Source organism: Telmatherina bonti, assembly GCF_933228915.1.
Source record: "Telmatherina bonti genome assembly, chromosome: 15".
Classification (NCBI taxonomy): domain Eukaryota; kingdom Metazoa; phylum Chordata; class Actinopteri; order Atheriniformes; family Telmatherinidae; genus Telmatherina; species Telmatherina bonti.
The window spans coordinates 36180361-36201809 of record NC_136613.1 but is presented as its reverse complement, the minus strand read 5'-3'; the positions used below and the strand labels follow the sequence as shown (position 1 = coordinate 36201809).

At 48.7% G+C, this 21449-nt stretch overlaps 1 protein-coding gene across 1 annotated transcript; it reads left to right on the top strand.

The window, feature by feature from the left end:
- Positions 1-1324: 1324 nt before the first annotated feature.
- tfcp2l1 (transcription factor CP2-like 1) lies at positions 1325-18790 on the top strand. Its single transcript, XM_079254616.1, has 15 exons — positions 1325-1629; positions 1832-1980; positions 2770-2849; positions 4018-4123; positions 4198-4304; positions 4386-4538; positions 4606-4716; positions 11415-11521; positions 11804-11855; positions 11956-12049; positions 12121-12211; positions 13063-13142; positions 16870-17012; positions 18173-18224; positions 18301-18790. The coding sequence occupies exons 1-15, from the start codon at positions 1571-1573 to the stop codon at positions 18336-18338; spliced, it is 1422 nt and encodes a 473-aa protein (XP_079110742.1). The 5' UTR covers positions 1325-1570; the 3' UTR covers positions 18339-18790.
- The last annotated feature ends 2659 nt before the right edge of the window (positions 18791-21449 follow it).

Below are 21449 nucleotides of genomic sequence, written 5' to 3'. Positions count from 1 at the left end.
GAACGTACCAGTTCTGTTGGTGGGACTACTGGGAACGTACCAGCTCTGTTGGCGGGACTACTGGGAACGTACCAGCTCTGTTGGTGGGACTACTGGGAACGTACCAGCTCTGTTGGTGGGACTACTGGGAACGTACCAGTTCTGTTGGTGGGACTACTGGGAACGTACCAGTTCTGTTGGTGGGACTACTGGGAACGTACCAGCTCTGTTGGCGGGACTACTGGGAACGTACCAGCTCTGTTGGTGGGACTACTGGGAACGTACCAGTTCTGTTGGTGGGACTACTGGGAACGTACCAGTTCTGTTGGTGGGACTACTGGGAACGTACCAGCTCTGTTGGCGGGACTACTGGGAACGTACCAGCTCTGTTGGTGGGACTACTGGGAACGTACCAGTTCTGTTGGTGGGACTACTGGGAACGTACCAGTTCTGTTGGTGGGACTACTGGGAACGTACCAGCTCTGTTGGTGGGACTACTGGGAACGTACCAGCTCTGTTGGTGGGACTACTGGGAACCCACCAGCTCTGTTGGTGGGACTACTGGGAACGTACCAGCTCTGTTGGTGGGACTACTGGGAACGTACCAGCTCTGTTGGTGGGACTACTGGGAACGTACCAGTTCTGTTGGTGGGACTACTGGGAACGTACCAGTTCTGTTGGTGGGACTACTGGGAACGTACCAGCTCTGTTGGTGGGACTACTGGGAACCCACCAGCTCTGTTGGTGGGACTACTGGGAACCCACCAGCTCTGTACCAGTGAATGAATGTCCAGCAGCGACATGTTGGTGTGGTGAGATGCTGCTGCAGAGGAGCGTCCTGCGGCTCTGGGGACGTTTCCCATCACACCTGGCTGCTGTCTGTCCTCCTGTCTCCATGTCCCCCTCACACCTGTCTGTAGAGACTCTATCTCCGCAGGTTTCATTTGGTTCTCATGTTAAATTGTACAGAGGTTTTGTTTTTGTTTACTTCCACCTGTTATCGATTTGCAACGATGTAAAGAAAAGCGTTTGCTGTAGAAATAAACGGCGTGAACGGAGCTGAGCGTGTCTGTGTCTCTGTCCTGCCTGCAGACGTCCGTCTGAGCTGCAGCGTGTAAACATTAACCGGAGCAGACTTTGAGATGACCTGCTGCTAATCTCAGGTCTCTGACAGACGTCTGACAGCAGCTGCAGGAGTTCTGCACGTCTGTCCTGCAGCTGCCTGTTGGAAACGTCCGGCCGTAACAAACGGGAGGGAAAAGTACAACTTTCCCTCTAGAAGGAGCTGAAAGCAGCTGGACGTCCAGAGCAGCTCCAGGCCGAGCTGTTGGCAGTGTCAACAACCGAGCCAGAGGGACGGCTGCTCACCATCGGCCAGGACAGACATTGGAACTGAAGGAGGAGGTGTGCAGCACGCTCCGCCTCCCCAAAGGTCACCCAAGGTATGCTAATGGGGTGGTGATGACATCACAGGGGGCAATATAAGAGGCGCTGCACACCTCTCCGAGCTGAAAGCCGAGGAATCCAGCGAAGCAGCTTGCTGTCTCCTCACCTGTCGCCTGGTTCTGCCGTAGAAGAAGAAGAGGACACCATGCTGTTCTGCCATTCCCAGCCGGAGTCGTACCACCAGCACTCCGCCTCCTACATCAGGTAACGTCCTGCCGGCACTCCGCCTCCTACATCAGGTAACGTCCTGCCGGCAGATCAGCTCTGCTGTATGTGGACATTTCAGAGATAAAACGCCGTTTCTCCTCGTTCAGATTGACGCGCTCTGCAGCAGCAACCTTTGATCATTAGACGTGATCACATAAGGAGTAAAAAGCACGGTGGTCTGTTGTCCTTGTCCTCTCAGAGACGCCTTGGCGCCTTTCCTGAAGAGTGAAGAAGCCCGGCTGATGGCAGACAGCGGCGCCAAGAGGACGCCGTTCCAGTACGTCCTGTGTGCGGCCACATCCCCGGCTGTGAAGCAGCAGGAGGAGACGCTTACCTACCTGAACCAAGGTAGCTACCCGTCCTGCACGCTCGGCGCCTGCATGACGCTCGGCTTGTCTCGTGCAGCAGCAGATGTGGCTTTTTATGTCCGTTTGTTCAAACCTGATGATGATAAATCGCCATTTTACATAAAGTTAGTTTGAAAGCAGTTTGAGAGACGTTGCAGATTGAAACCTTGCAACCTGATTTCTGCAGATCAGAACTCAGAGCTTTTTAGTTACATAAAACCAAAATAAATGTGAAGACATCACATTTAATCTCATATTAAATAAGTTATGTAAAAAATAGATCAATAAACAGGAGTTGTTAGAAAAGGTTTAAGGAGGTTGAAGAGAATAAAACCGGAAGAATCAGGCTGAAAGAACCTGAATGAGTTTTTATAGAAGCCAGAATTAACAAAGTTTGAGTAAAATGATGAGTTGTTTTGAGTAAAATGGGATCAATGGACGTGTTTTCTGTTCAGATGAAATCCGACTTGATCTGAGTGTTTCTGGGCAGCATGTGTGTGTTGTTGACATGTTGTATCTCCTGATCTAACTCAGCCTGCTGTCTCTCCTGCTCTTCGTCCTGCTTCTCTGCTCTTCAGTAATTTGTTTGGAGTAGAACTACGATGAAAGCTTGTGCGTAACCTCTGGCCAGCAGGCTGATTGCAGGGGGGGTGCAGCTCAGTCCAGCAGCACCGATCAGGATGCAGCTGGCTTCTTTCTCACTTTCCTTCTGCTGCCCCTTTTTTCTGATTGATTCATTCCCCATTTTTCAATTTTAATCAGGTTTTTTTTTTAATGTTTTAAAATGTAGGTCAGTCCTACGAAATCCGTATGCTTAACAGAAAGCTAGTGGAGTATACAGATATAAGCAGCAGATATGTGAAGGTAGGTGTAAGGCATTATGTGTGTCTGTTTTAACATCCATGTCACCTCCTCCTCTTTCTTCTCTTGTCTGTTTTCAAGTCTGCCTTTCCCGGTTTGTGGCGGGTCCCCGAACCCTCCCTTCTGCTTCGGGGGGTCGGCCTCGGAGAGCGCGGTACCATCACCCCCACTTTCCTTTCCTCTGACACCAAGCAGACATCGCCTCACATCTCCAGCACACACTCGCTCAGCCGGGTCATGTGACCACGCCGTCCTGCTTCCGCCTGCCTCGCTCCCCCCCCCGAGACTTAAAGCATCCTGCAGAGAAATCAGACAAACGCAGACAAGCTGCTGCCTCTGCAGTGTGGATAAAACCCAGCGAGCAGCTCCTGTCTGTCTCGCTACCTCCATCATCTCCAGGTTTTCCTCACACTCAGCTTTACAGCCCGGAAGTCAGAAGCAAGCCGAAGGTGTCTCGGTTAGTTGCAGTGAGTGCACCCTCTCAACGCGCCTCTGTCGCCAGGCTGCCGGTGTTAGACACCCCGCCTTCAGGCTGGAGCATCCTAGAAGCAGGACAATGCGGCAGGTGGCGTCTCTGCAAACACATGACGTAACGGATGCAGAATCGCTCATGCACGAGCCCATAAATATCCCAACCATGCACGTTTCCACAGGTTGTTAACTTCATGTTGGTGGTTTCAGCTACTGGTGTCATCCCGTTGTCCCACTGGGGTCTGCTTTAAGCGGCGGGAGCTGTAGCTGCAGAACACCCCCCCCGTCTGATGAGTTTAAAACTGGCGTCAGGCTGCGTGGTGCGTTCAGGTGCAGTAGGGAGCAACCACACCTGTAAGCAAAGCGTCTGCACCTCCACAGCGAGCTGAGCTGACGGAGGAGATGACGTAAATCCTCTGCAGTGCTTTGCTGTCCAGCCCGGTTCCGATGTTCTGGACTGTCAGGATGTGGGAGCTCTGAGGGGAGTCGGTCCGCCGAGCGTCTCCTTTCCCAGCATCGTTTCGCTGCATTAAACGTGTCATGGAGCGCCTCCAGGCCCGAGCCCGTAAAGCGGCTCCCTCACGCCTGAATGTCGGGGAGCCTCTTCGCTCGCCGCCCTGCAGCTCAGTGGTCGGGCGGCGAGCGAACGGTTCCGTTCACGCTGCCGCTCATCTGCAGCCTGAAACCAGACCCCGCTTCTCCACAGAGCATCGTGCGCGTGGTGTTTCATGACCGCCGGCTGCAGTACGTGGAGCACCAGCAGCTGGAGGGATGGAGGTGGAACCGACCTGGAGACCGCATCCTGGATATAGGTGACGATACGGCGCTGATATGAGGCGGCAGAACCAGAATCATGTTTGTGACCCGGCTGACTCTGAACCTGCAGATATCCCGCTATCCGTGGGGGTCCTGGAGCCTCGCTCGGACCCTCTGCACCTCAACACCATCGAGTTCCTCTGGGATCCGATGAAGAACGCCTCGGTTTTCATCCAGGTACTGCTGGCGTCTGGCTGGTCGCCATCTGGGGTGGGGGGGTCCCGTCTCCCTGTTGCTTCATCTTCTGCTGTCTCTCAGGTGAACTGCATCAGTACCGAGTTCACCCCCAGGAAGCACGGCGGGGAGAAGGGCGTCCCCTTCCGTGTCCAGGTGGACACCTTCACCACCAACGACCACGGCGAGTACATGGAGCACGTTCATTCCTCCAGCTGCCAAGTCAAGGTCTTCAAGGTATGAAGCTGAGCCAGGATTGGCCAGAGCAGAGCCTGAGTTCCTCTGACCTCATGTTGGCTTTTAGCCCAAAGGAGCTGATCGCAAACTGAAGACAGACCGGGAGAAGATGGACAAAAAGACCTCTCAAGACAGAGAGAAGTACCAGCCGTCCCATGAGACCACCCTGCTGAAGGAGGTGAGAGTTCGGTTAAACAGCGCAGGTCATGCACGAGGCAAGTCCTAACCCTAACCCCTAATCCTAATCCTAAACCTAACCCTTTAAAACTTACGATCTTGCCCAGTTATTTTATTCTAAACCTAACCAACTCCACCCCAATAGCTAACCCTTCTTTAACTTATTACCTTACCCAGTAATTCTATTCTAAACCTAACCAATTTACTCCCAATACTGGACCCTTGAGAACTTACTGCTTTACCCTGTAATACTTTCCTAAACCTAACCGACTCGCTTAACAAACTCGTCCCTGATACCTAGCCTCTGAAAACTTACTGCCTTGCCCAGTATTTCTTTCTTAAACCTAACCAACTCCACCCTAATAGCTAACCCTTCTAGAACTTACTCCCTTGCTCAACAATTCTTCCCTAAACCTAACCAACTCCACCCTAATAGCTAACCCTTCTAGAACTTACTACCTTGCTCAACAATTCTTCCCTAAGCCTAACCAACTCCACCCTAATAGTTAACCCTTCTAGAACTTACTCCCTTGCTCAACAATTCTTCCCTAAACCTAACCAACTCCACCCTAATAGCTAACCCTTCTAGAACTTACTACCTTGCTCAACAATTCTTCCCTAAGCCTAACCAACTCCACCCTAATAGTTAACCCTTCTAGACCTTACTACCTTGCCCAGTAATTCTTTCCTAAACCTAACCAACTCCACCTAATACCCAACCCTTTAGAACTTACTACCTTACCCTGTAATACTTCCCTAAACTTAACCTACTTGCTTCAGTTTGTTACCCTAGCAAGTAACCTTTGCCGAACCCTAACTACTCATCCTAAAGCAAAGTAAGAAACAGATGCAAATGTGTATTTGAAAGACTTTAAAGCAACACAAGTGTACAAATGTGTAAGCTTAAAACAACCCTAACCCCAATTGGCAATGGGACACACTCCAGGGCTTGATCGACCTCGGCAGGGCCTTCCTTGGGAGGGTGTCTAGTGATAATGGCCGAAACACCCTGTGATCCCGAGGTCCACTACTGATGATGTGTCCTAAAACAAAGGTAAAAGACAACCAATATTAAATAACAAACTTGAAAGTAAACCAAGAGACCAAAATACTTATCAATGTCAAGTAATGGAAAAAGAACCTTACTCAATACTCAACCAAAAACAAAACTTACCTGATACTGGCCAAAATAATCAAGATTACACTTCTTAAAAACAAAAAAGCAAGTCCAACACAACCACAGAGAAATGGAGCCCAGAGTGACGTGCATTGCCTTTGGCTCCCTACTAACAGTTTCGGTTAATGAACTGATTCAGGGGGAGTCATTGAGAAAAACTCCAATCCCTAACCCCTAACCCCTAACCCCTAGCCTTTAACCCCTAGCCCCGACACACATCAGACACCATGCAGACGGGTGCAAAACACAACAACTACCAGTCAGAATCAGAATAACTTCATAATCCAGTTCCACCCGGCAGCTCTGTGTTGGAGCTCTGCTGATCGGGTCTGGTTAGTTAGTGTTGATCGGGTCTGGTTAGTTAGTGTTGATCGGGTCTGGTTAGTTAGTATGATCAGAGTGTTGATCGGGTCTGGTTAGTTAGTGTTGATTGGGTCTGGTTAGTTAGTGTTGATCGGGTCTGGTTAGTTAGTGTTGATCGGGTCTGGTTAGTTAGTATGATCAGAGTGTTGATCGGGTCTGGTTAGTTAGTGTGATCAGAGTGTTGATCGGGTCTGGTTAGTTAGTGTGATCAGAGTGTTGATCGGGTCTGGTTAGTTAGTGTGATCAGAGTGTTGATCGGGTCTGGTTAGTTAGTGTGATCAGAGTGTTGATCGGGTCTGGTTAGTTAGTGTGATCAGAGTGTCGATCGGGTCTGGTTAGTTAGTGTGATCAGAGTGTCGATCGGGTCTGGTTAGTTAGTGTGATCAGAGTGTTGATCGGGTCTGGTTAGTTAGTGTTGATCGGGTCTGGTTAGTTAGTATGATCAGAGTGTTGATCGGGTCTGGTTAGTTAGTGTGATCAGAGTGTTGATCGGGTCTGGTTAGTTAGTGTGATCAGAGTGTTGATCGGGTCTGGTTAGTTAGTGTGATCAGAGTGTTGATCGGGTCTGGTTAGTTAGTGTGATCAGAGTGTCGATCGGGTCTGGTTAGTTAGTGTGATCAGAGTGTCGATCGGGTCTGGTTAGTTAGTGTCGATCGGGTCTGGTTAGTTAGTGTCGATCGGGTCTGGTTAGTTAGTGTCGATCGGGTCTGGTTAGTTAGTGTCGATCGGGTCTGGTTAGTTAGTGTGATCAGAGTGTCGATCGGGTCTGGTTAGTTAGTGTCGATCGGGTCTGGTTAGTTAGTGTCGATCGGGTCTGGTTAGTTAGTGTCGATCGGGTCTGGTTAGTTAGTGTGATCAGAGTGTTGATCGGGTCTGGTTAGTTAGTGTTGATCGGGTCTGGTTAGTTAGCTAACCCACCATCAGTCTCGGCCTGGTAATGAGTAACTCCCACATCTGGAGCGATGCTTTTTAAAGTGCTCCTGCTGGTGGTCAATGATTGGTGCGTCACCAAGAACAGCAGGTGAATCAGTAGTTTCTGCTAACCTGGCGTGTTATTCATACTGTGAGGAAGATGAAGCCGATGTTGCGTAATGCTGGCGGTGATGTAACACCGCCACGCCGGAGGGCTCCAACCTGAGAATATTTCTTCCCCTGCAGACCTCAGCATGTAAACACGTTGTTGCTACACACACTTATGTTTTCATAGCAATGCTCTGTTGTCAGGTTTTAAGCACCGGGAGGGAGTTTGGAACCCAGAAACACCGTCCTGACATGGCGGCTCACACCTGGCGGGACAGAAACTCCACGTCAGGATCAGAAAAACGTTGATTTCTTTCACTTTACAGCACGTTGACTGCGTTTTAAAGATGTTCAGAATGTATTCACGTAGCCGGTGGGGCTGCCCGATTATGGCAATAATTATAATCACGATTATTTTGACTGAAATTGATATTTGGATTATTTAACACGATTATCCTTTTATCTTTAGCAACATGAATATAGTTAACATTACACGGTGGCTTTTAAACAATGAAGCTTTGTCTCGACAAAGTGCAAATACTGATGTAAACTGAATAGATGAATATAAGTAAGGATTAAACAACGATGCGTGTCGTGGTGTTCTCCACTCAGCGTGGGTGTTATAACCGTTTAATGCACGGTTCCGGTTGTTTAATCCGCTTTTATCATCATGGTCCCACACAGGAAACATTTTATAACAAATTTGTATTTCTTTTTTTTTACAACATTTTTTTACAAATTATACAAATTATTTCATGTTGGCCTGGATGTAGTTTTTATGCCAAACAACCGCTGCCAAACCACAGGGATATTAGTGTTTAACTCGTTGAACTACCTGTGCGTTTATACAAGAATAATGCAGCCAGTTGTCACTGACAATGATATAAACTTTGTTGTAGTGAACGTCCACAACCTACTGCAGGTATTCTACATTGACCTGCAGCCATATGGAGAGAAATTTGTGTCTTTATTGTCCAATCAAAAAAGTTAAATTTGAAACCAAAAATGGGAAGAAAGTGAGAAATCAATTTTTTTGTAGAGATAAAAACTAATTAGGTTCCAATTAAAAAATATATATATTTGAGAAAGCATACTTCTCCAACTTCAATCAAATCTACAGTTTTCTTCAATCAAAACTAATGTTTGTAAGTCAGAAATTACAACCATTGTGCATAAAAATAAGTCCTTTTCTCTGCTCTCACTCACCAGCGCAGGCCCCGCCCATCGAAAACCAACCAATAGAAACTCTGCTCTCACTCACCGGCGCAGACCCCGCCCATCAAAACCAACCAATAGAAACTCTGCTCTCACTCATCAGCGCAGGCCCCGCCCATCAAAACCAACCAATAGAAACTCTGCTCTCACTCACCAGCGCAGGCCCCGCCCATCAAAACCAACCAATAGAAACTCTGCTCTCACTCACCAGCGCAGGCCCCGCCCATCAAAACCAACCAATAGAAACTCTGCTCTCACTAACCAGCACAGGCCCCGCCCATCAAAACCAACCAATAGAAACTCTGCTCTCACTCACCAGCGCAGGCCCCGCCCATCAAAACCAACCAATAGAAACTCTGCTCTCACTCACCAGCGCAGGCCCCGCCCATCAAAACCAACCAATAGAAACTCTGCTCTCACTCACCAGCGCAGGCCCCGCCCATCAAAACCAACCAATAGAAACTCTGCTCTCACTAACCAGCACAGGCCCCGCCCATCAAAACCAACCAATAGAAACTCTGCTCTCACTCACCAGCGCAGGCCCCGCCCATCAAAACCAACCAATAGAAACTCTGCTCTCACTCACCAGCGCAGGCCCCGCCCATCAAAACCAACCAATAGAAACTCTGCTCTCACTAACCAGCGCAGGCCCCGCCCATCAAATGCAGTTAAATTCGCAACTAAAACTTTAGAATTTGCAAGCAAAGAGGACTGATTTGCAAACAAAACTTTACAACTTGTAACCAAATGTTTTTAACTGTAAAGAGAAAAAGACGTATTTTTATGCACAATGGTTGTAATTTCTGACTTACAAACATTAATTTTGATTGAAGAAAACTGTAGTTTTGATTTAAAAACATTAGTTTTGATTGAAGCTGGAGCAGTATGCTTTCTCAAATATATATATATATTTTTAATTGGAACCTAATTTGTTTCTATCTCAACAAAAAAAATTGATTCCTCTCTCTTGTTTTGCTCTCAAAAATAATTTTTAGTTTGATTGAATAATAAAGACAAATTTCTCTCCATGCAGCCGGAGCCGACTGAGACTGGCCGCCTGGGAGTGCTTTAGGACGGGAGAGGCTCCCGCTGCTCCTTCCTTACAGTAACTGCAGAACAATATGTGCCTTCAAGTCAGTCGCCACAACACCAGAAAAGTCTCTAATAACTCCAGTAAAAGCTGCTAGATTTGTCGCTTTTAACAAAAAAAGTCTCCAGATTTAGCGAGAAAGTCTCCAAGTTGGCAACAGTGTCTGAATGAAAGCAAAGCGGCTGTGGGAGGAGTTTACAGCACAGCGCTGCAACGCCAGAGACGCTCGATTAGCAGCTGAAGACAGCAGGAGAGGAAACTGCCAAACCGGTTGTCCCCCTGAAACCGGTTTGGACCAGGTTTGGATCATCACGTCCAAGACTGTCGGCGTTGGGTGGCGTAGAACATGGAGGCGGTGTGACATAATGTCATGTCGGTAACGTTAGTGAGAGCAAAGATCAGCTGATCGGCGGCAGAGACGCAGAAAAAGGAGATTATGGGTGTTTCTCAATTCAGGTTCTGCACACTTCCAAGTGCGGATTCGTCGGCTGCATGCGTCATCATGGCGCGCCAAGTGCTGTTTCAATTCAGAGGCTCCTTCCAGTCCCCCCTTCAAATCCGCACTTCGTTTGGCTCCAGATTAGCTTAAAACCAAGGATACAAGAGATGTATCCTTTGCACCCTCCCCTGTCCCAGAATTCATTGCGCTCCAGAAAAGAATGAGCAGCAGAGCGCTGGTGTAGGTACCGCACTAGCCAGACTGTTTGTTTATTTATTTTTATGTATAAACACACACATATTTGTCTCCAATAACCACAAACGAATTTCATTCCAGTCGTCCTCAGATGTCTTCGTCCCCTTTCATTAAAGAAAAGGCTGAATTTATTACAGTCACTCAGATAACTGGAGACTGAAAAAATTAAACAATAATTAAAAATGTGCTAAATTATAATCCAGTGATAAAAGACATTGCTTTGTTATTTAATTTAGTTAAAGGAAAAAAAACAAACAAATCGATCCTGGACAGATTAGAGCATTTTACTGTTGAACAGTGGGAGAAAATACCTGTCAACAGGTGCAGAAGTCTGACTGGGAGGAACAGAAAACACCTGACTGCAAGGTCAGTTTATTAGTTTGAGTGATGTAACACATGTTATTTTATCATATTGGTTTGCTTTTTAAAAAAAATATTTCTATTGAACCAGAATTAGAAAATAATGTTTATTATTACTATTGTCAGTTTCATCTTATTTCCCAGGCAGCTGTTTTCTCCTTCTTTAATGGGAGGGTATGAATACATATGAAGACGACTGTATATGTGTCTAACATTTTCCACTGAAGTTAACGTCAGCTTGATATGATGAGCCGTCAGCCAGAGGAGAGCTCGTCTAAACCGCCTCATGTTGCTCATTTACACACAAAAGAAAATTAAAATAAAACAAAGTTTAATTACTGGCACCATTTTCTGTCATTTAAAAAATATTTTTGTGTCTTTTTGTGGAAGAATGGGATCAGTAATTCGATAAACCTGGCATATGTAGTTGCCAGGCAACGGAAGACTGGAGCACTATGGGTAATTTTCGTCCACTAGAGAGGCCGTCTCATTTTACTGGCAGAAAGGCACTTCGGTGTGTGCAGACCTCGTAGAACACTTCGTTGCCTCCGCAGTCTGTAGACTTGGAGGTGTGCAGACCCTGAACTGAGAAACATCCAGAGTCGTGCTGCTTCGGGTCAGCGCTGACGCTGTCATCCGGCAGGGACGGCTGCAGCTTCCTGCTGCTGGACCATGATGATGATGAAGGAGGAAGTTGCAGGTTGAACACCTGGTGACAAACAGCTGATCCAGATGTTTGATGCGGCGTTGCTGCTGACCGGACTGTTCCTGTGTCTGCAGTGCTCCCCGTGGCCCGATGCTCTGAATCTCACCACCCACAGCAGCAGCAGCAGCACGCCGTCACCGGTCTACCACAGCTCGCCCACGCCATGTGCTTTCAGCGACGGGTAAGCCACGTGCACGCCTACCTCTCCGTTGTCATGACAACCGGACTGGCTGGCCGTCTACGTGGTTAACGTCCGTGTTTTCTGCTCAGCCTGGTTTGCTTCATGTCAGCATTTGTTTGTCCCTGCTGGGCTCCTGTAGCCCTCCCTGATGTCTGCCATGCATTCCTCGTAAAGCAGATGTATAGAAGCTGTTTTCCACACCAGCAGCCTGAAACATGACACCACCATGAGCAGAAAACCTCCTGGTCTGACTGCTCCTCATGTGCCTTATTCTCCCTGCAGCAACGTTTCTCCCAGCCAGCAGGTGGAGGTGTTCATGCCGGGCTGCTCTGATGTAAGTAGTGGAGCCGTGGGAAAGGTCTGGCTCCCCTTCAGGACAGTATCTGGAGACCGCTGTACTCACATGACGGACTCTTGTTGTTTTTTGACTGCAGCACCTCCTGCCGTCGTCCTCGCCGCAGGACACGCAGCAGTGGCTGCAGCGCCACCGCTTCTCGCCGTTCTCCAGGCTCTTCTCCAGCTTCTCAGGTAACTGATGTGGGGCGCCGGGTCAGACCGCAGGACTGCCTAGTCCAGAACCAGACTGTCTTCTGTTGCAGGCGCTGATCTCCTCCGGTTGAGCCGCGAGGACCTGATCCAGATCTGTGGTCCGGCAGATGGCATTCGGCTGTTTAACACCATGAAGGGAAGGTGAGACAGAACCAGTGTGAACTGGTAAAGCTCCACTGGGACGCCAGACACCGTCCTAAAACCAGCTACACGGCCATGGACAGGGTTTATAAGGGTTTCCGGGAAGGGGGGGGTTCTGGTGTTGACATGACGGTGTTGTGGTGATAAATGTTTGCAGACAGAAAGACGGACATGACGGTGTTGTGGTGATAAATGTTTGCAGACAGAAAGACGGACATGACGGTGTTGTGGTGATAAATGTTTGCAGACAGAAAGACGGACATGACGGTGTTGTGGTGATAAATGTTTGCAGACAGAAAGACGGACATGACGGTGTTGTGGTGATAAATGTTTGCAGACAGAAAGACGGACATGACGGTGTTGTGGTGATAAATGTTTGCAGACAGAAAGACGGACATGACGGTGTTGTGGTGATAAATGTTTGCAGACAGAAAGACGGACATGACGGTGTTGTGGTGATAAATGTTTGCAGACAGAAAGACGGACATGACGGTGTTGTGGTGATAAATGTTTGCAGACAGAAAGACGGACATGACGGTGTTGTGGTGATAAATGTTTGCAGACAGAAAGATGCAGGAAATGTTTTGGAGAAATAGCGACGCTGTTTCGTGTGAATCAGTTCCAGTCATGTGACAACGCAGAGCTTTCTCATTGGTTCCCTGTGGCCATCATGTTGGGATGTTCCATGTTGACAGAAGGGGGCAGTAGATGTTTATGTTCATTTGTTTTTTTTAAATCTTTTTATCTTTTTAAATATTCTTTGTAAGAAAGCAAAGGTGCAGAAATAGTTTAAAGTTTGAAAACAGAAACAGGTTTCAGCTGGTTCTCATGTTCCTGCTCACGTCTCCCAGGTGTGTCCAACCTCGACTCACCATCTACGTCTGTCAGCAGCCAACCAGAAGCCAGCCGTCCATCAAACCGGGACGAGAAGGTAAGTCCACATCCCGTGGTCCTGATGTGGTTCCGGTTCCGGTTCCAGGTGGACGGTGTTTGTTTCAACTTTATTTACACCATCAGTTCTGACGTTGGACGTGTTCAGGTCCAGTTTCTGCTTTTATGCCAACTTTCCTCAGTCCACCTCAGTCCACTTCCGTCCACCTCAGTCCACTTCCGTCCACCTCAGTCCACCTCCGTCCACCTCCGTCCATTCCAGTCCACTTCCATCCACCTCCGTCCACTTCAGTCCACCTCCGTCCACTTCCGTCCACCTCAGTCCACCTCCGTCCACCTCCGTCCATTCCAGTCCACTTCCATCCACCTCCGTCCATTCCAGTCCACTTCCGTCCACCTCCGTCCACTTCAGTCCACCTCCGTCCACTTCCGTCCACCTCAGTCCACTTCCGTCCACTTCCGTCCACCTCAGTCCACCTCCGTCCACCTCCGTCCATTCCAGTCCACTTCCGTCCACCTCCGTCCACTTCAGTCCACTTCAGTCCACCTCCGTCCACCTCCGTCCACCTCAGTCCACCTCCGTCCACCTCAGTCCACCTCAGTCCACCTCCGTCCATTCCAGTCCACTTCCGTCCACCTCAGTCCACCTCAGTCCACTTCCGTCCACCTCCGTCCATTCCAGTCCACTTCCGTCCACCTCCGTCCATTCCAGTCCACTTCCGTCCACCTCAGTCCACCTCCGTCCACCTCCGTCCACCTCAGTCCACCTCCGTCCATTCCAGTCCACTTCCGTCCACCTCAGTCCACCTCCGTCCATTCCAGTCCACTTCCGTCCACCTCCGTCCATTCCAGTCCACTTCAGTCCACCTCGGTCCATTCCAGTCCACTTCCGTCCACCTCCGTCCATTCCAGTCCACTTCCGTCCACTTCCGTCCACTTCCGTCCACCTCCGTCCACCTCAGTCCACCTCAGTCCACCTCCGTCCATTCCAGTCCACTTCCGTCCACCTCAGTCCACTTCCGTCCACCTCCGTCCACCTCCGTCCACCTCCGTCCATTCCAGTCCACTTCCGTCCACCTCAGTCCACCTCCGTCCATTCCAGTCCACTTCCGTCCACCTCCGTCCATTCCAGTCCACTTCAGTCCACCTCGGTCCATTCCAGTCCACTTCCGTCCACTTCCGTCCACCTCGGTCCATTCCAGTCCACTTCCGTCCACCTCCGTCCATTCCAGTCCACTTCCGTCCACTTCCGTCCACTTCCGTCCACCTCAGTCCACCTCAGTCCACTTCCGTCCACTTCCGTCCACCTCAGTCCACCTCAGTCCACTTCCGTCCACCTCCGTCCACCTCAGTCCACTTCTGTCCACTTCAGTCCACTTCTGTCCACTTCAGTCCACCTCAGTCCACCTCAGTCCACCTCTGTCCACCTCAGTCCACTTCCGTCCACTTCCGTCCACCTCAGTCCACCTCAGTCCACTTCCGTCCACCTCAGTCCACTTCCGTCCACCTCAGTCCACTTCTGTCCACTTCTGTCCACCTCAGTCCACTTCAGTCCACTTCCGTCCACCTCAGTCCACTTCCGTCCACCTCAGTCCACTTCCGTCCACTTCCGTCCACCTCAATCCACCTCAATCCACTTCTGTCCACCTCCGTCCACCTCCGTCCACTTCCGTCCACTTCCGTCCACTTCAGTCCACCTCAGTCCACCTCAGTCCACTTCCGTCCACCTCAGTCCACTTCCGTCCACTTCCGTCCACTTCCGTCCACTTCCGTCCACCTCAGTCCACCTCCGTCCACTTCCGTCCACTTCCGTCCACTTCCGTCCACCTCAGTCCACCTCAGTCCACCTCAGTCCACTTCAGTCCACTTCCGTCCACTTCCGTCCACTTCCGTCCACTTCAGTCCACTTCAGTCCACTTCCGTCCACCTCAGTCCACCTCCGTCCATTCCAGTCCACTTCCGTCCACCTCCGTCCATTCCAGTCCACTTCAGTCCACCTCGGTCCATTCCAGTCCACTTCTGTCCACTTCCGTCCACCTCCGTCCATTCCAGTCCACTTCCGTCCACCTCAGTCCACCTCAGTCCACCTCCGTCCATTCCAGTCCACTTCAGTCCACCTCGGTCCATTCCAATCCACTTCCGTCCACTTCCGTCCACCTCCGTCCATTCCAGTCCACTTCCGTCCACCTCAGTCCCCTTCCGTCCACCTCCGTCCATTCCAGTCCACTTCCGTCCACTTCCGTCCACCTCCGTCCACCTCTGTCCACCTCCGTCCACTTCAGTCCACTTCCGTCCACTTCCGTCCACTTCAGTCCACTTCTGTCCACCTCAGTCCACCTCAATCCACTTCTGTCCACTTCCGTCCACTTCAGTCCACTTCCATCCACTTCCGTCCACCTCAGTCCACTTCCGTCCACCTCAGTCCACTTCCGTCCACTTCCGTCCACTTCTGTCCACCTCCGTCCACTTCAGTCCAATTCCGTCCACTTCCGTCCACCTCAGTCCACCTCAGTCCACCTCAGTCCACTTCCGTCCACCTCAGTCCACTTCAGTCCACTTCAGTCCACCTCAGTCCACCTCAGTCCACTTCCGTCCACCTCAGTCCACTTCCGTCCACCTCAGTCCACTTCAGTCCACTTCCGTCCACCTCAGTCCACTTCAGTCCACTTCCGTCCACTTCCGTCCACTTCCGTCCACTTCCGTCCACCTCAGTCCACTTCCGTCCACTTCCGTCCACCTCAGTCCACTTCAGTCCACTTCCGTCCACCTCAGTCCACTTCAGTCCACTTCCGTCCACCTCAGTCCACCTCAGTCCACTTCCGTCCACTTCCGTCCACCTCAGTCCACTTCCGTCCACCTCAGTCCACCTCAGTCCACTTCCGTCCACCTCAGTCCACCTCAGTCCACTTCCGTCCACCTCAGTCCACCTCAGTCCACTTCCGTCCACCTCAGTCCACTTCCGTCCACTTCCGTCCACTTCTGTCCACCTCAGTCCACCTCAGTCCACTTCTGTCCACCTCAGTCCACCTCAGTCCACTTCCGTCCACCTCAGTCCACTTCTGTCCACTTCTGTCCACCTCAGTCCACTTCAGTCCAATTCCGTCCACTTCCGTCCACCTCAGTCCACCTCAGTCCACCTCAGTCCACTTCCGTCCACCTCAGTCCACTTCAGTCCACCTCAGTCCACCTCAGTCCACTTCCGTCCACCTCAGTCCACCTCAGTCCACGTCCACCTCTAGAAAGTTCCCTCATGCTTCAGCAGAGGGCGGCGCGGCGTCGGGTTGACCTGACAGTTGCCACGGTAACGCCTGCAGACTTTTTGTTGGTAATTCAGTTTATCATTAATAAAAAAGTAGGCGGACTCGGCAGGTTTTAAAAATCCTTTTCATTGTTTTTCATGTATTAGTAAACAAGCCAACAGGAGAAGATGCACCGAAGCGGGTTTAGCCGCCGTGTTCGCTTCCAGGGCAGGTAAACAGATAAATACGGTCCGATGAAAACCAGATAAATGTGTTGAAAGACGATAAAACTCAGAGCTGGAACAGATTTGTCTCCGCCGTCATCAGCAGGGCTCTTCCAAACACCTTTTCAGTTCCTTCTCACCTCTTTTCTGATGGAAAGCCTTTCCATGGTCCTCTGAGCCGCGTCACGCCGCGACACGCCGCGTCACGCCGCGTCACGCCGCCACCGTGACGGGAAGCGATGGACAGGGCGGAAGGGGAATCCTGACCCACGATGACCTGGTTTTTGTCTGGTCCTCTCTGCAGTCTACCAGGCTGTCTACCTGGAGGAGCGGACTCTGCTGGACTTGTCTGAGAAAATAGCTTTGATCTACAACCTCACTCCACAGCAAATCACACGCATCTACAGACAGAAGACCACAGGGATCCACGACCTGGTCTCTGATGAGGTAATGGTCCACCACGCAGCCCTTAGGAACCCGCCAGTCCTGCTCAGGTGACGTTAGCAGGTGTAACCTCAGTCTGGACCGATCTGGTTTTCTGCCTGGTCTCTGCATCGATCTGAAAAACATCATGTGATGATTAAAAAGGATTTCTGAAGACAGACAAGGTCCTGTGATGGACTGGTTACCTGTCCAGGTGTACCTGCCTCACCTGATGATCACTGGGGTGGACTCCAGTTTCCCCACAAACCCAAACTGGTCTACGCAGTTTGGAAAATAAATGACAGGCAGGCAGATGTCCAGATGTGGGGACTGAGACAAACAGCAGAGACGATCAGAGACATGGAGACAGGGTGAAGTTGATGATCAGACGGTACATGTCTGGGCCGGATCCGGGCTACTTCAGGCACAGTGATGGCGCTGTGTTGTCTGGGCCAGATGTGGTCCAGCCTGCATCAGACGTTTGGGATGCAGCTGAGGTGGAGGTGCTGCAGTGAGGACAGCAGGTAGATAGTAGCAGGAAGACGTGTGGAAACATGGAAACTGTGTGTGTGTGTGTGTGTGTGTGTGTGTGTGTGTGTGTGTGTGTGTGTGTGTGTGTGTGTGTGTGTGTGTGTGTGTGTGTGTGTGTGTGTGTGTGTGTGTGTGTGTGTGTGTGTGTGTGTTACAGACATGAGAGAATGATGTGTAGATCAGAAAAGGCTTGGTCACTGCTGATCTGTGTGTTATTTCTACAAACTTCTGGTTGCTCTTCATGCTGCTTTATCTGTTCATACGTTTATTTTACATCATTTTAGCCTCAGAATCTGAAAACATCACGTCTCCATGGAAACATCACTTCCACATGGAAACGTCACGTCTCCGTGGAAACATCACATCTCTGTGGAAATGTCACGTCTCCGTGGAAACGTCTCGTCTCCATGGAAACGTCAGGTCTCCATGGAAACGTCTCGTCTCCATGGAAACATCAGGCTCACTGGGATTAAATGCTGCAGCTTCTTCTTACTGGTTTAGCTTCGATAAAGAAAATGGTTTGAATGGTTAAATATTTTGCATCTGGACGGTTTACAGACACAATGATCAGTAATCTTCGTCCGACATGAGGAGTGATGCTCTGTGGTGCTGACGGTTTCTGGAACGTGTTACGATAATCTGCTCTGTTTCAGATGGTGCAGAACTTCCAGGATGAAGCCAGTTTCATCATCAACACAATAAGAGGTGAACACAGTCTACAGTCTGGGCCAACATGGCAGTCGGCTTCACGCTCCTTCACTGCATCCGTCTCTCTTCACAGATGAAAGCAGCGACGGCGTCCACGTGGTGTTGAAATGAGCGGAAGTGGGTTTCCTCCAGGACTTGCACAGAATGTATATTTCTCTGTGCGCTGCAGCGTGGGACGCGGAGGAGAGGACATCCTTCAGAAAGAGCTTTTCTGATCCAGCTGATTCAGTTTTCATGTGCTTCATCATCATCGACCTGTCTTCAGGAATCCGCGCACCTCTGGTATCTGCTGTGGTTAAACGGCTGTGTGTGTGTGTGTGTGTGTGTGTGTGACTCACATCTCCCACAGGACAGCCTTCATTCTCACCTGGGGAGGACGAGGTGTTTTCTTCATCACTCAGACACAAGGACACCATGAAAGAACAAAGCTGGCTGTTTGCTGTCACACATCTACAGTGAGACGCCATCGCCACTGATGATGATGATGATGATGATGATGATGATGAAGAACTACCATAATTATGTTTAAACTGGAGAAGGCTGTGATTTAAACGTGCTTTGCTGTCGGCTCATTTCTGTCAAATAAAATATTTTATGCACTTTTCTCCTTTTCTGGGTTGAGGAATACAACAATAAATCCATCTTGCAACATGTGCAGTTATGTGGACAAAATATTAGGAACACTGGAAACAACAACATGAATTACATGTTTATTAAATCAGAGTCACCAAATAACTTGCTGAAAATGAGACATTTTCTCCTTGAGAAGGAGACATCCAGATAATTAAATATCAATAAAAGTATTAAAAACGGTGAAACACGACTGGAAAAGTCTGGAACACCTACTTCCAGTCTGGAAAGGAAAAACCACGAGCCAGATCAGAAACAGGATCGTAAATTCAATTTATTCCAGCTTTATTTGTACAGCGCCACTTCACAACAATGTTGTCTCAGGACACTTTACAGACACATCATTTCAATCCAAATCATACATATCCTATAATAGAAACCAACTGATTGCATCGAGTCATGACTTGGGTCCAATCCTCCATCCTGAGCTGCACGAGGCGACAGTGGGAAGGAAAAAAACTCCCCTTTAACAGGAAGAAAACCTCCGGCAGAACCCGTCTCAGGGAGGGCAGCCATCTGCCTCGACTGGTTGGGGTGGAGAGGACAGGAAAGACAGATCAATATGTACATGCTCTATTTGGAATATATGGAACTATAAGATCTTTTATGTACAATGGAGCTTGGTCATGGAGAGCTTTATATGTGAGGAGAAGAATTTTAAACTTTATCCTGGATTTAACAGGGAGCCAGTGTAGAGAGGCTAAAACTGGTGAAATATGATCTCTCCTGCTAGTCCTCATCAGAACCCTCGCTGCAGCATTTTGGATCAGATGGAGACTTTTCAGGGCATATTTGGGACAACCCATAATAAGGAATTGCAGTAATCCAGCCTGGAAGTAATAAAGGCATGGACTAATTTTTCTGCATCTCTCTGAGACTAGATGCCACTAATTTTTGTAATATTACGCAGGTGGAAGAAGGCGGTTCTAGAAACCTGTTTTAAATGTGAGCTAAAAGACAAGTCCTGGTCAATAATGACTCCAAGGTTCCTCACAGTGGTACTGGAGGCCAGATTAATGCCATCCAGATTAATTACATAACTGGATAATGTTCTAAGTTTTTCAGGCCCGAAGATAACGACCTCTGTCTTGTCTGAGTTTAAAAGGAGAAAATTCAGAGTCATCCGGGTCTTGATGTCTGTAAGACATCTTTGTAATCTAAGAAACTGATTGGTTACATCTGGTTTCCTGGAGAGGTAGATCTGAGTGTCATCTGCATAGCAATGAACATTTATACCATGCTGCCTGGTGATATTTCCTAAGGGAAGCATGTATAATGTGAAAAGTATTGGTCCAAGTACAGAACCCTGAGGAACTCCATGACTTACCCTGGTGTGTGAGGAAGACTCATCATTTACATTTACAAACTGAAATCTATCAGATAAATATGACTGGAACCAGTCTAATGCGGTCCCTTTAATCCCAATAACATGTTCCAGCCTCTGTAGCAGAATATTGTGATCAATAGTGTCGAATGCAGAACTGAGATCTAAAAGAATGAGTCCAGACAGAAGTCCTTTATCTGAGGCCATGAGAAGATCATTAGACTTTCACCAGTGCTGTCTCTGTGCTATGATGAGCTCTAAATCCTGACTGGAACTCTTCAGATTGTTTCTGCTCAGATAGGAACATAGTTGGGTTGAAACTGAGAATTTTAGACCAGAAGGGGAGATTAGATATTGGTCTATAATTAGCTAAAACTCCTGGATCCAGAGTTGGTTTTTTAAGCAACGGTTTAATTACAGCTGTCTTGATATATTGAGGTACATATCCTATTAATAGAGATGAATTGATCAGGTCCAGTACAGATGTATTGATTCAGAAACATATTTCCTTGAATAATCTGGTTGGGATGGGGTCTAAAACACAGGTTGAAGGTTTAGATGAAGCGATTATGTTGGTTAACTCGGAGAGCTGTACAGGCAAGAAACGGTCCAAATGACAATCAGCTTCTAAAGACGTCTCTAAGGCTGCTGCAGATGAAATAACATTAGTAGTGTTCAGGTTATTACTGGTTTCCTTCCTGATAGAAACTATTTTGTTTCCAAAGAAACTCATAAAGTCGTCACAGCTGAGGTTGAAAGGAATAGATGGCTCAACCACACTATGGCTCTTAGTCAGTCTGGTTCCAGTGCTGAAGAGAAACCTGGGGTTGTTCTTCTTCTCCTCTATCAATGATGAATAATAAGCTGTTCTAGCCACACGCAAGGCTTTTTTATACACTATTAACTTTCTTTCCAGACTATGTGACACTCTTCTAAGCCAGATGAACGCCATTTTCTTTCCAAACGTCTTGATGTCTGTTTTAAAGCTTGAAACTGGGAATTAAACCACCGGGCCGCTTCTTCTGACTGGTTCTCTTCTTCTTTAGAGGAGCAACTTTATCTAGTGTTATACGCATTAAAGCTGTCATTCTAGCAACACATTCATGGACCTGTGTTGGAGTAAAGCTCGGATGGGTGTTTCCTGTCAGGTTAACACATGGTGTTGGAGGAAATACTGCTGAAATAGACTTCTTAAATTTGTTACTATCTGACAAACATCGACTAGAATGGATTTTCTTCTCAGCCCTTGTGTAGTCAAGGAAAGTAAA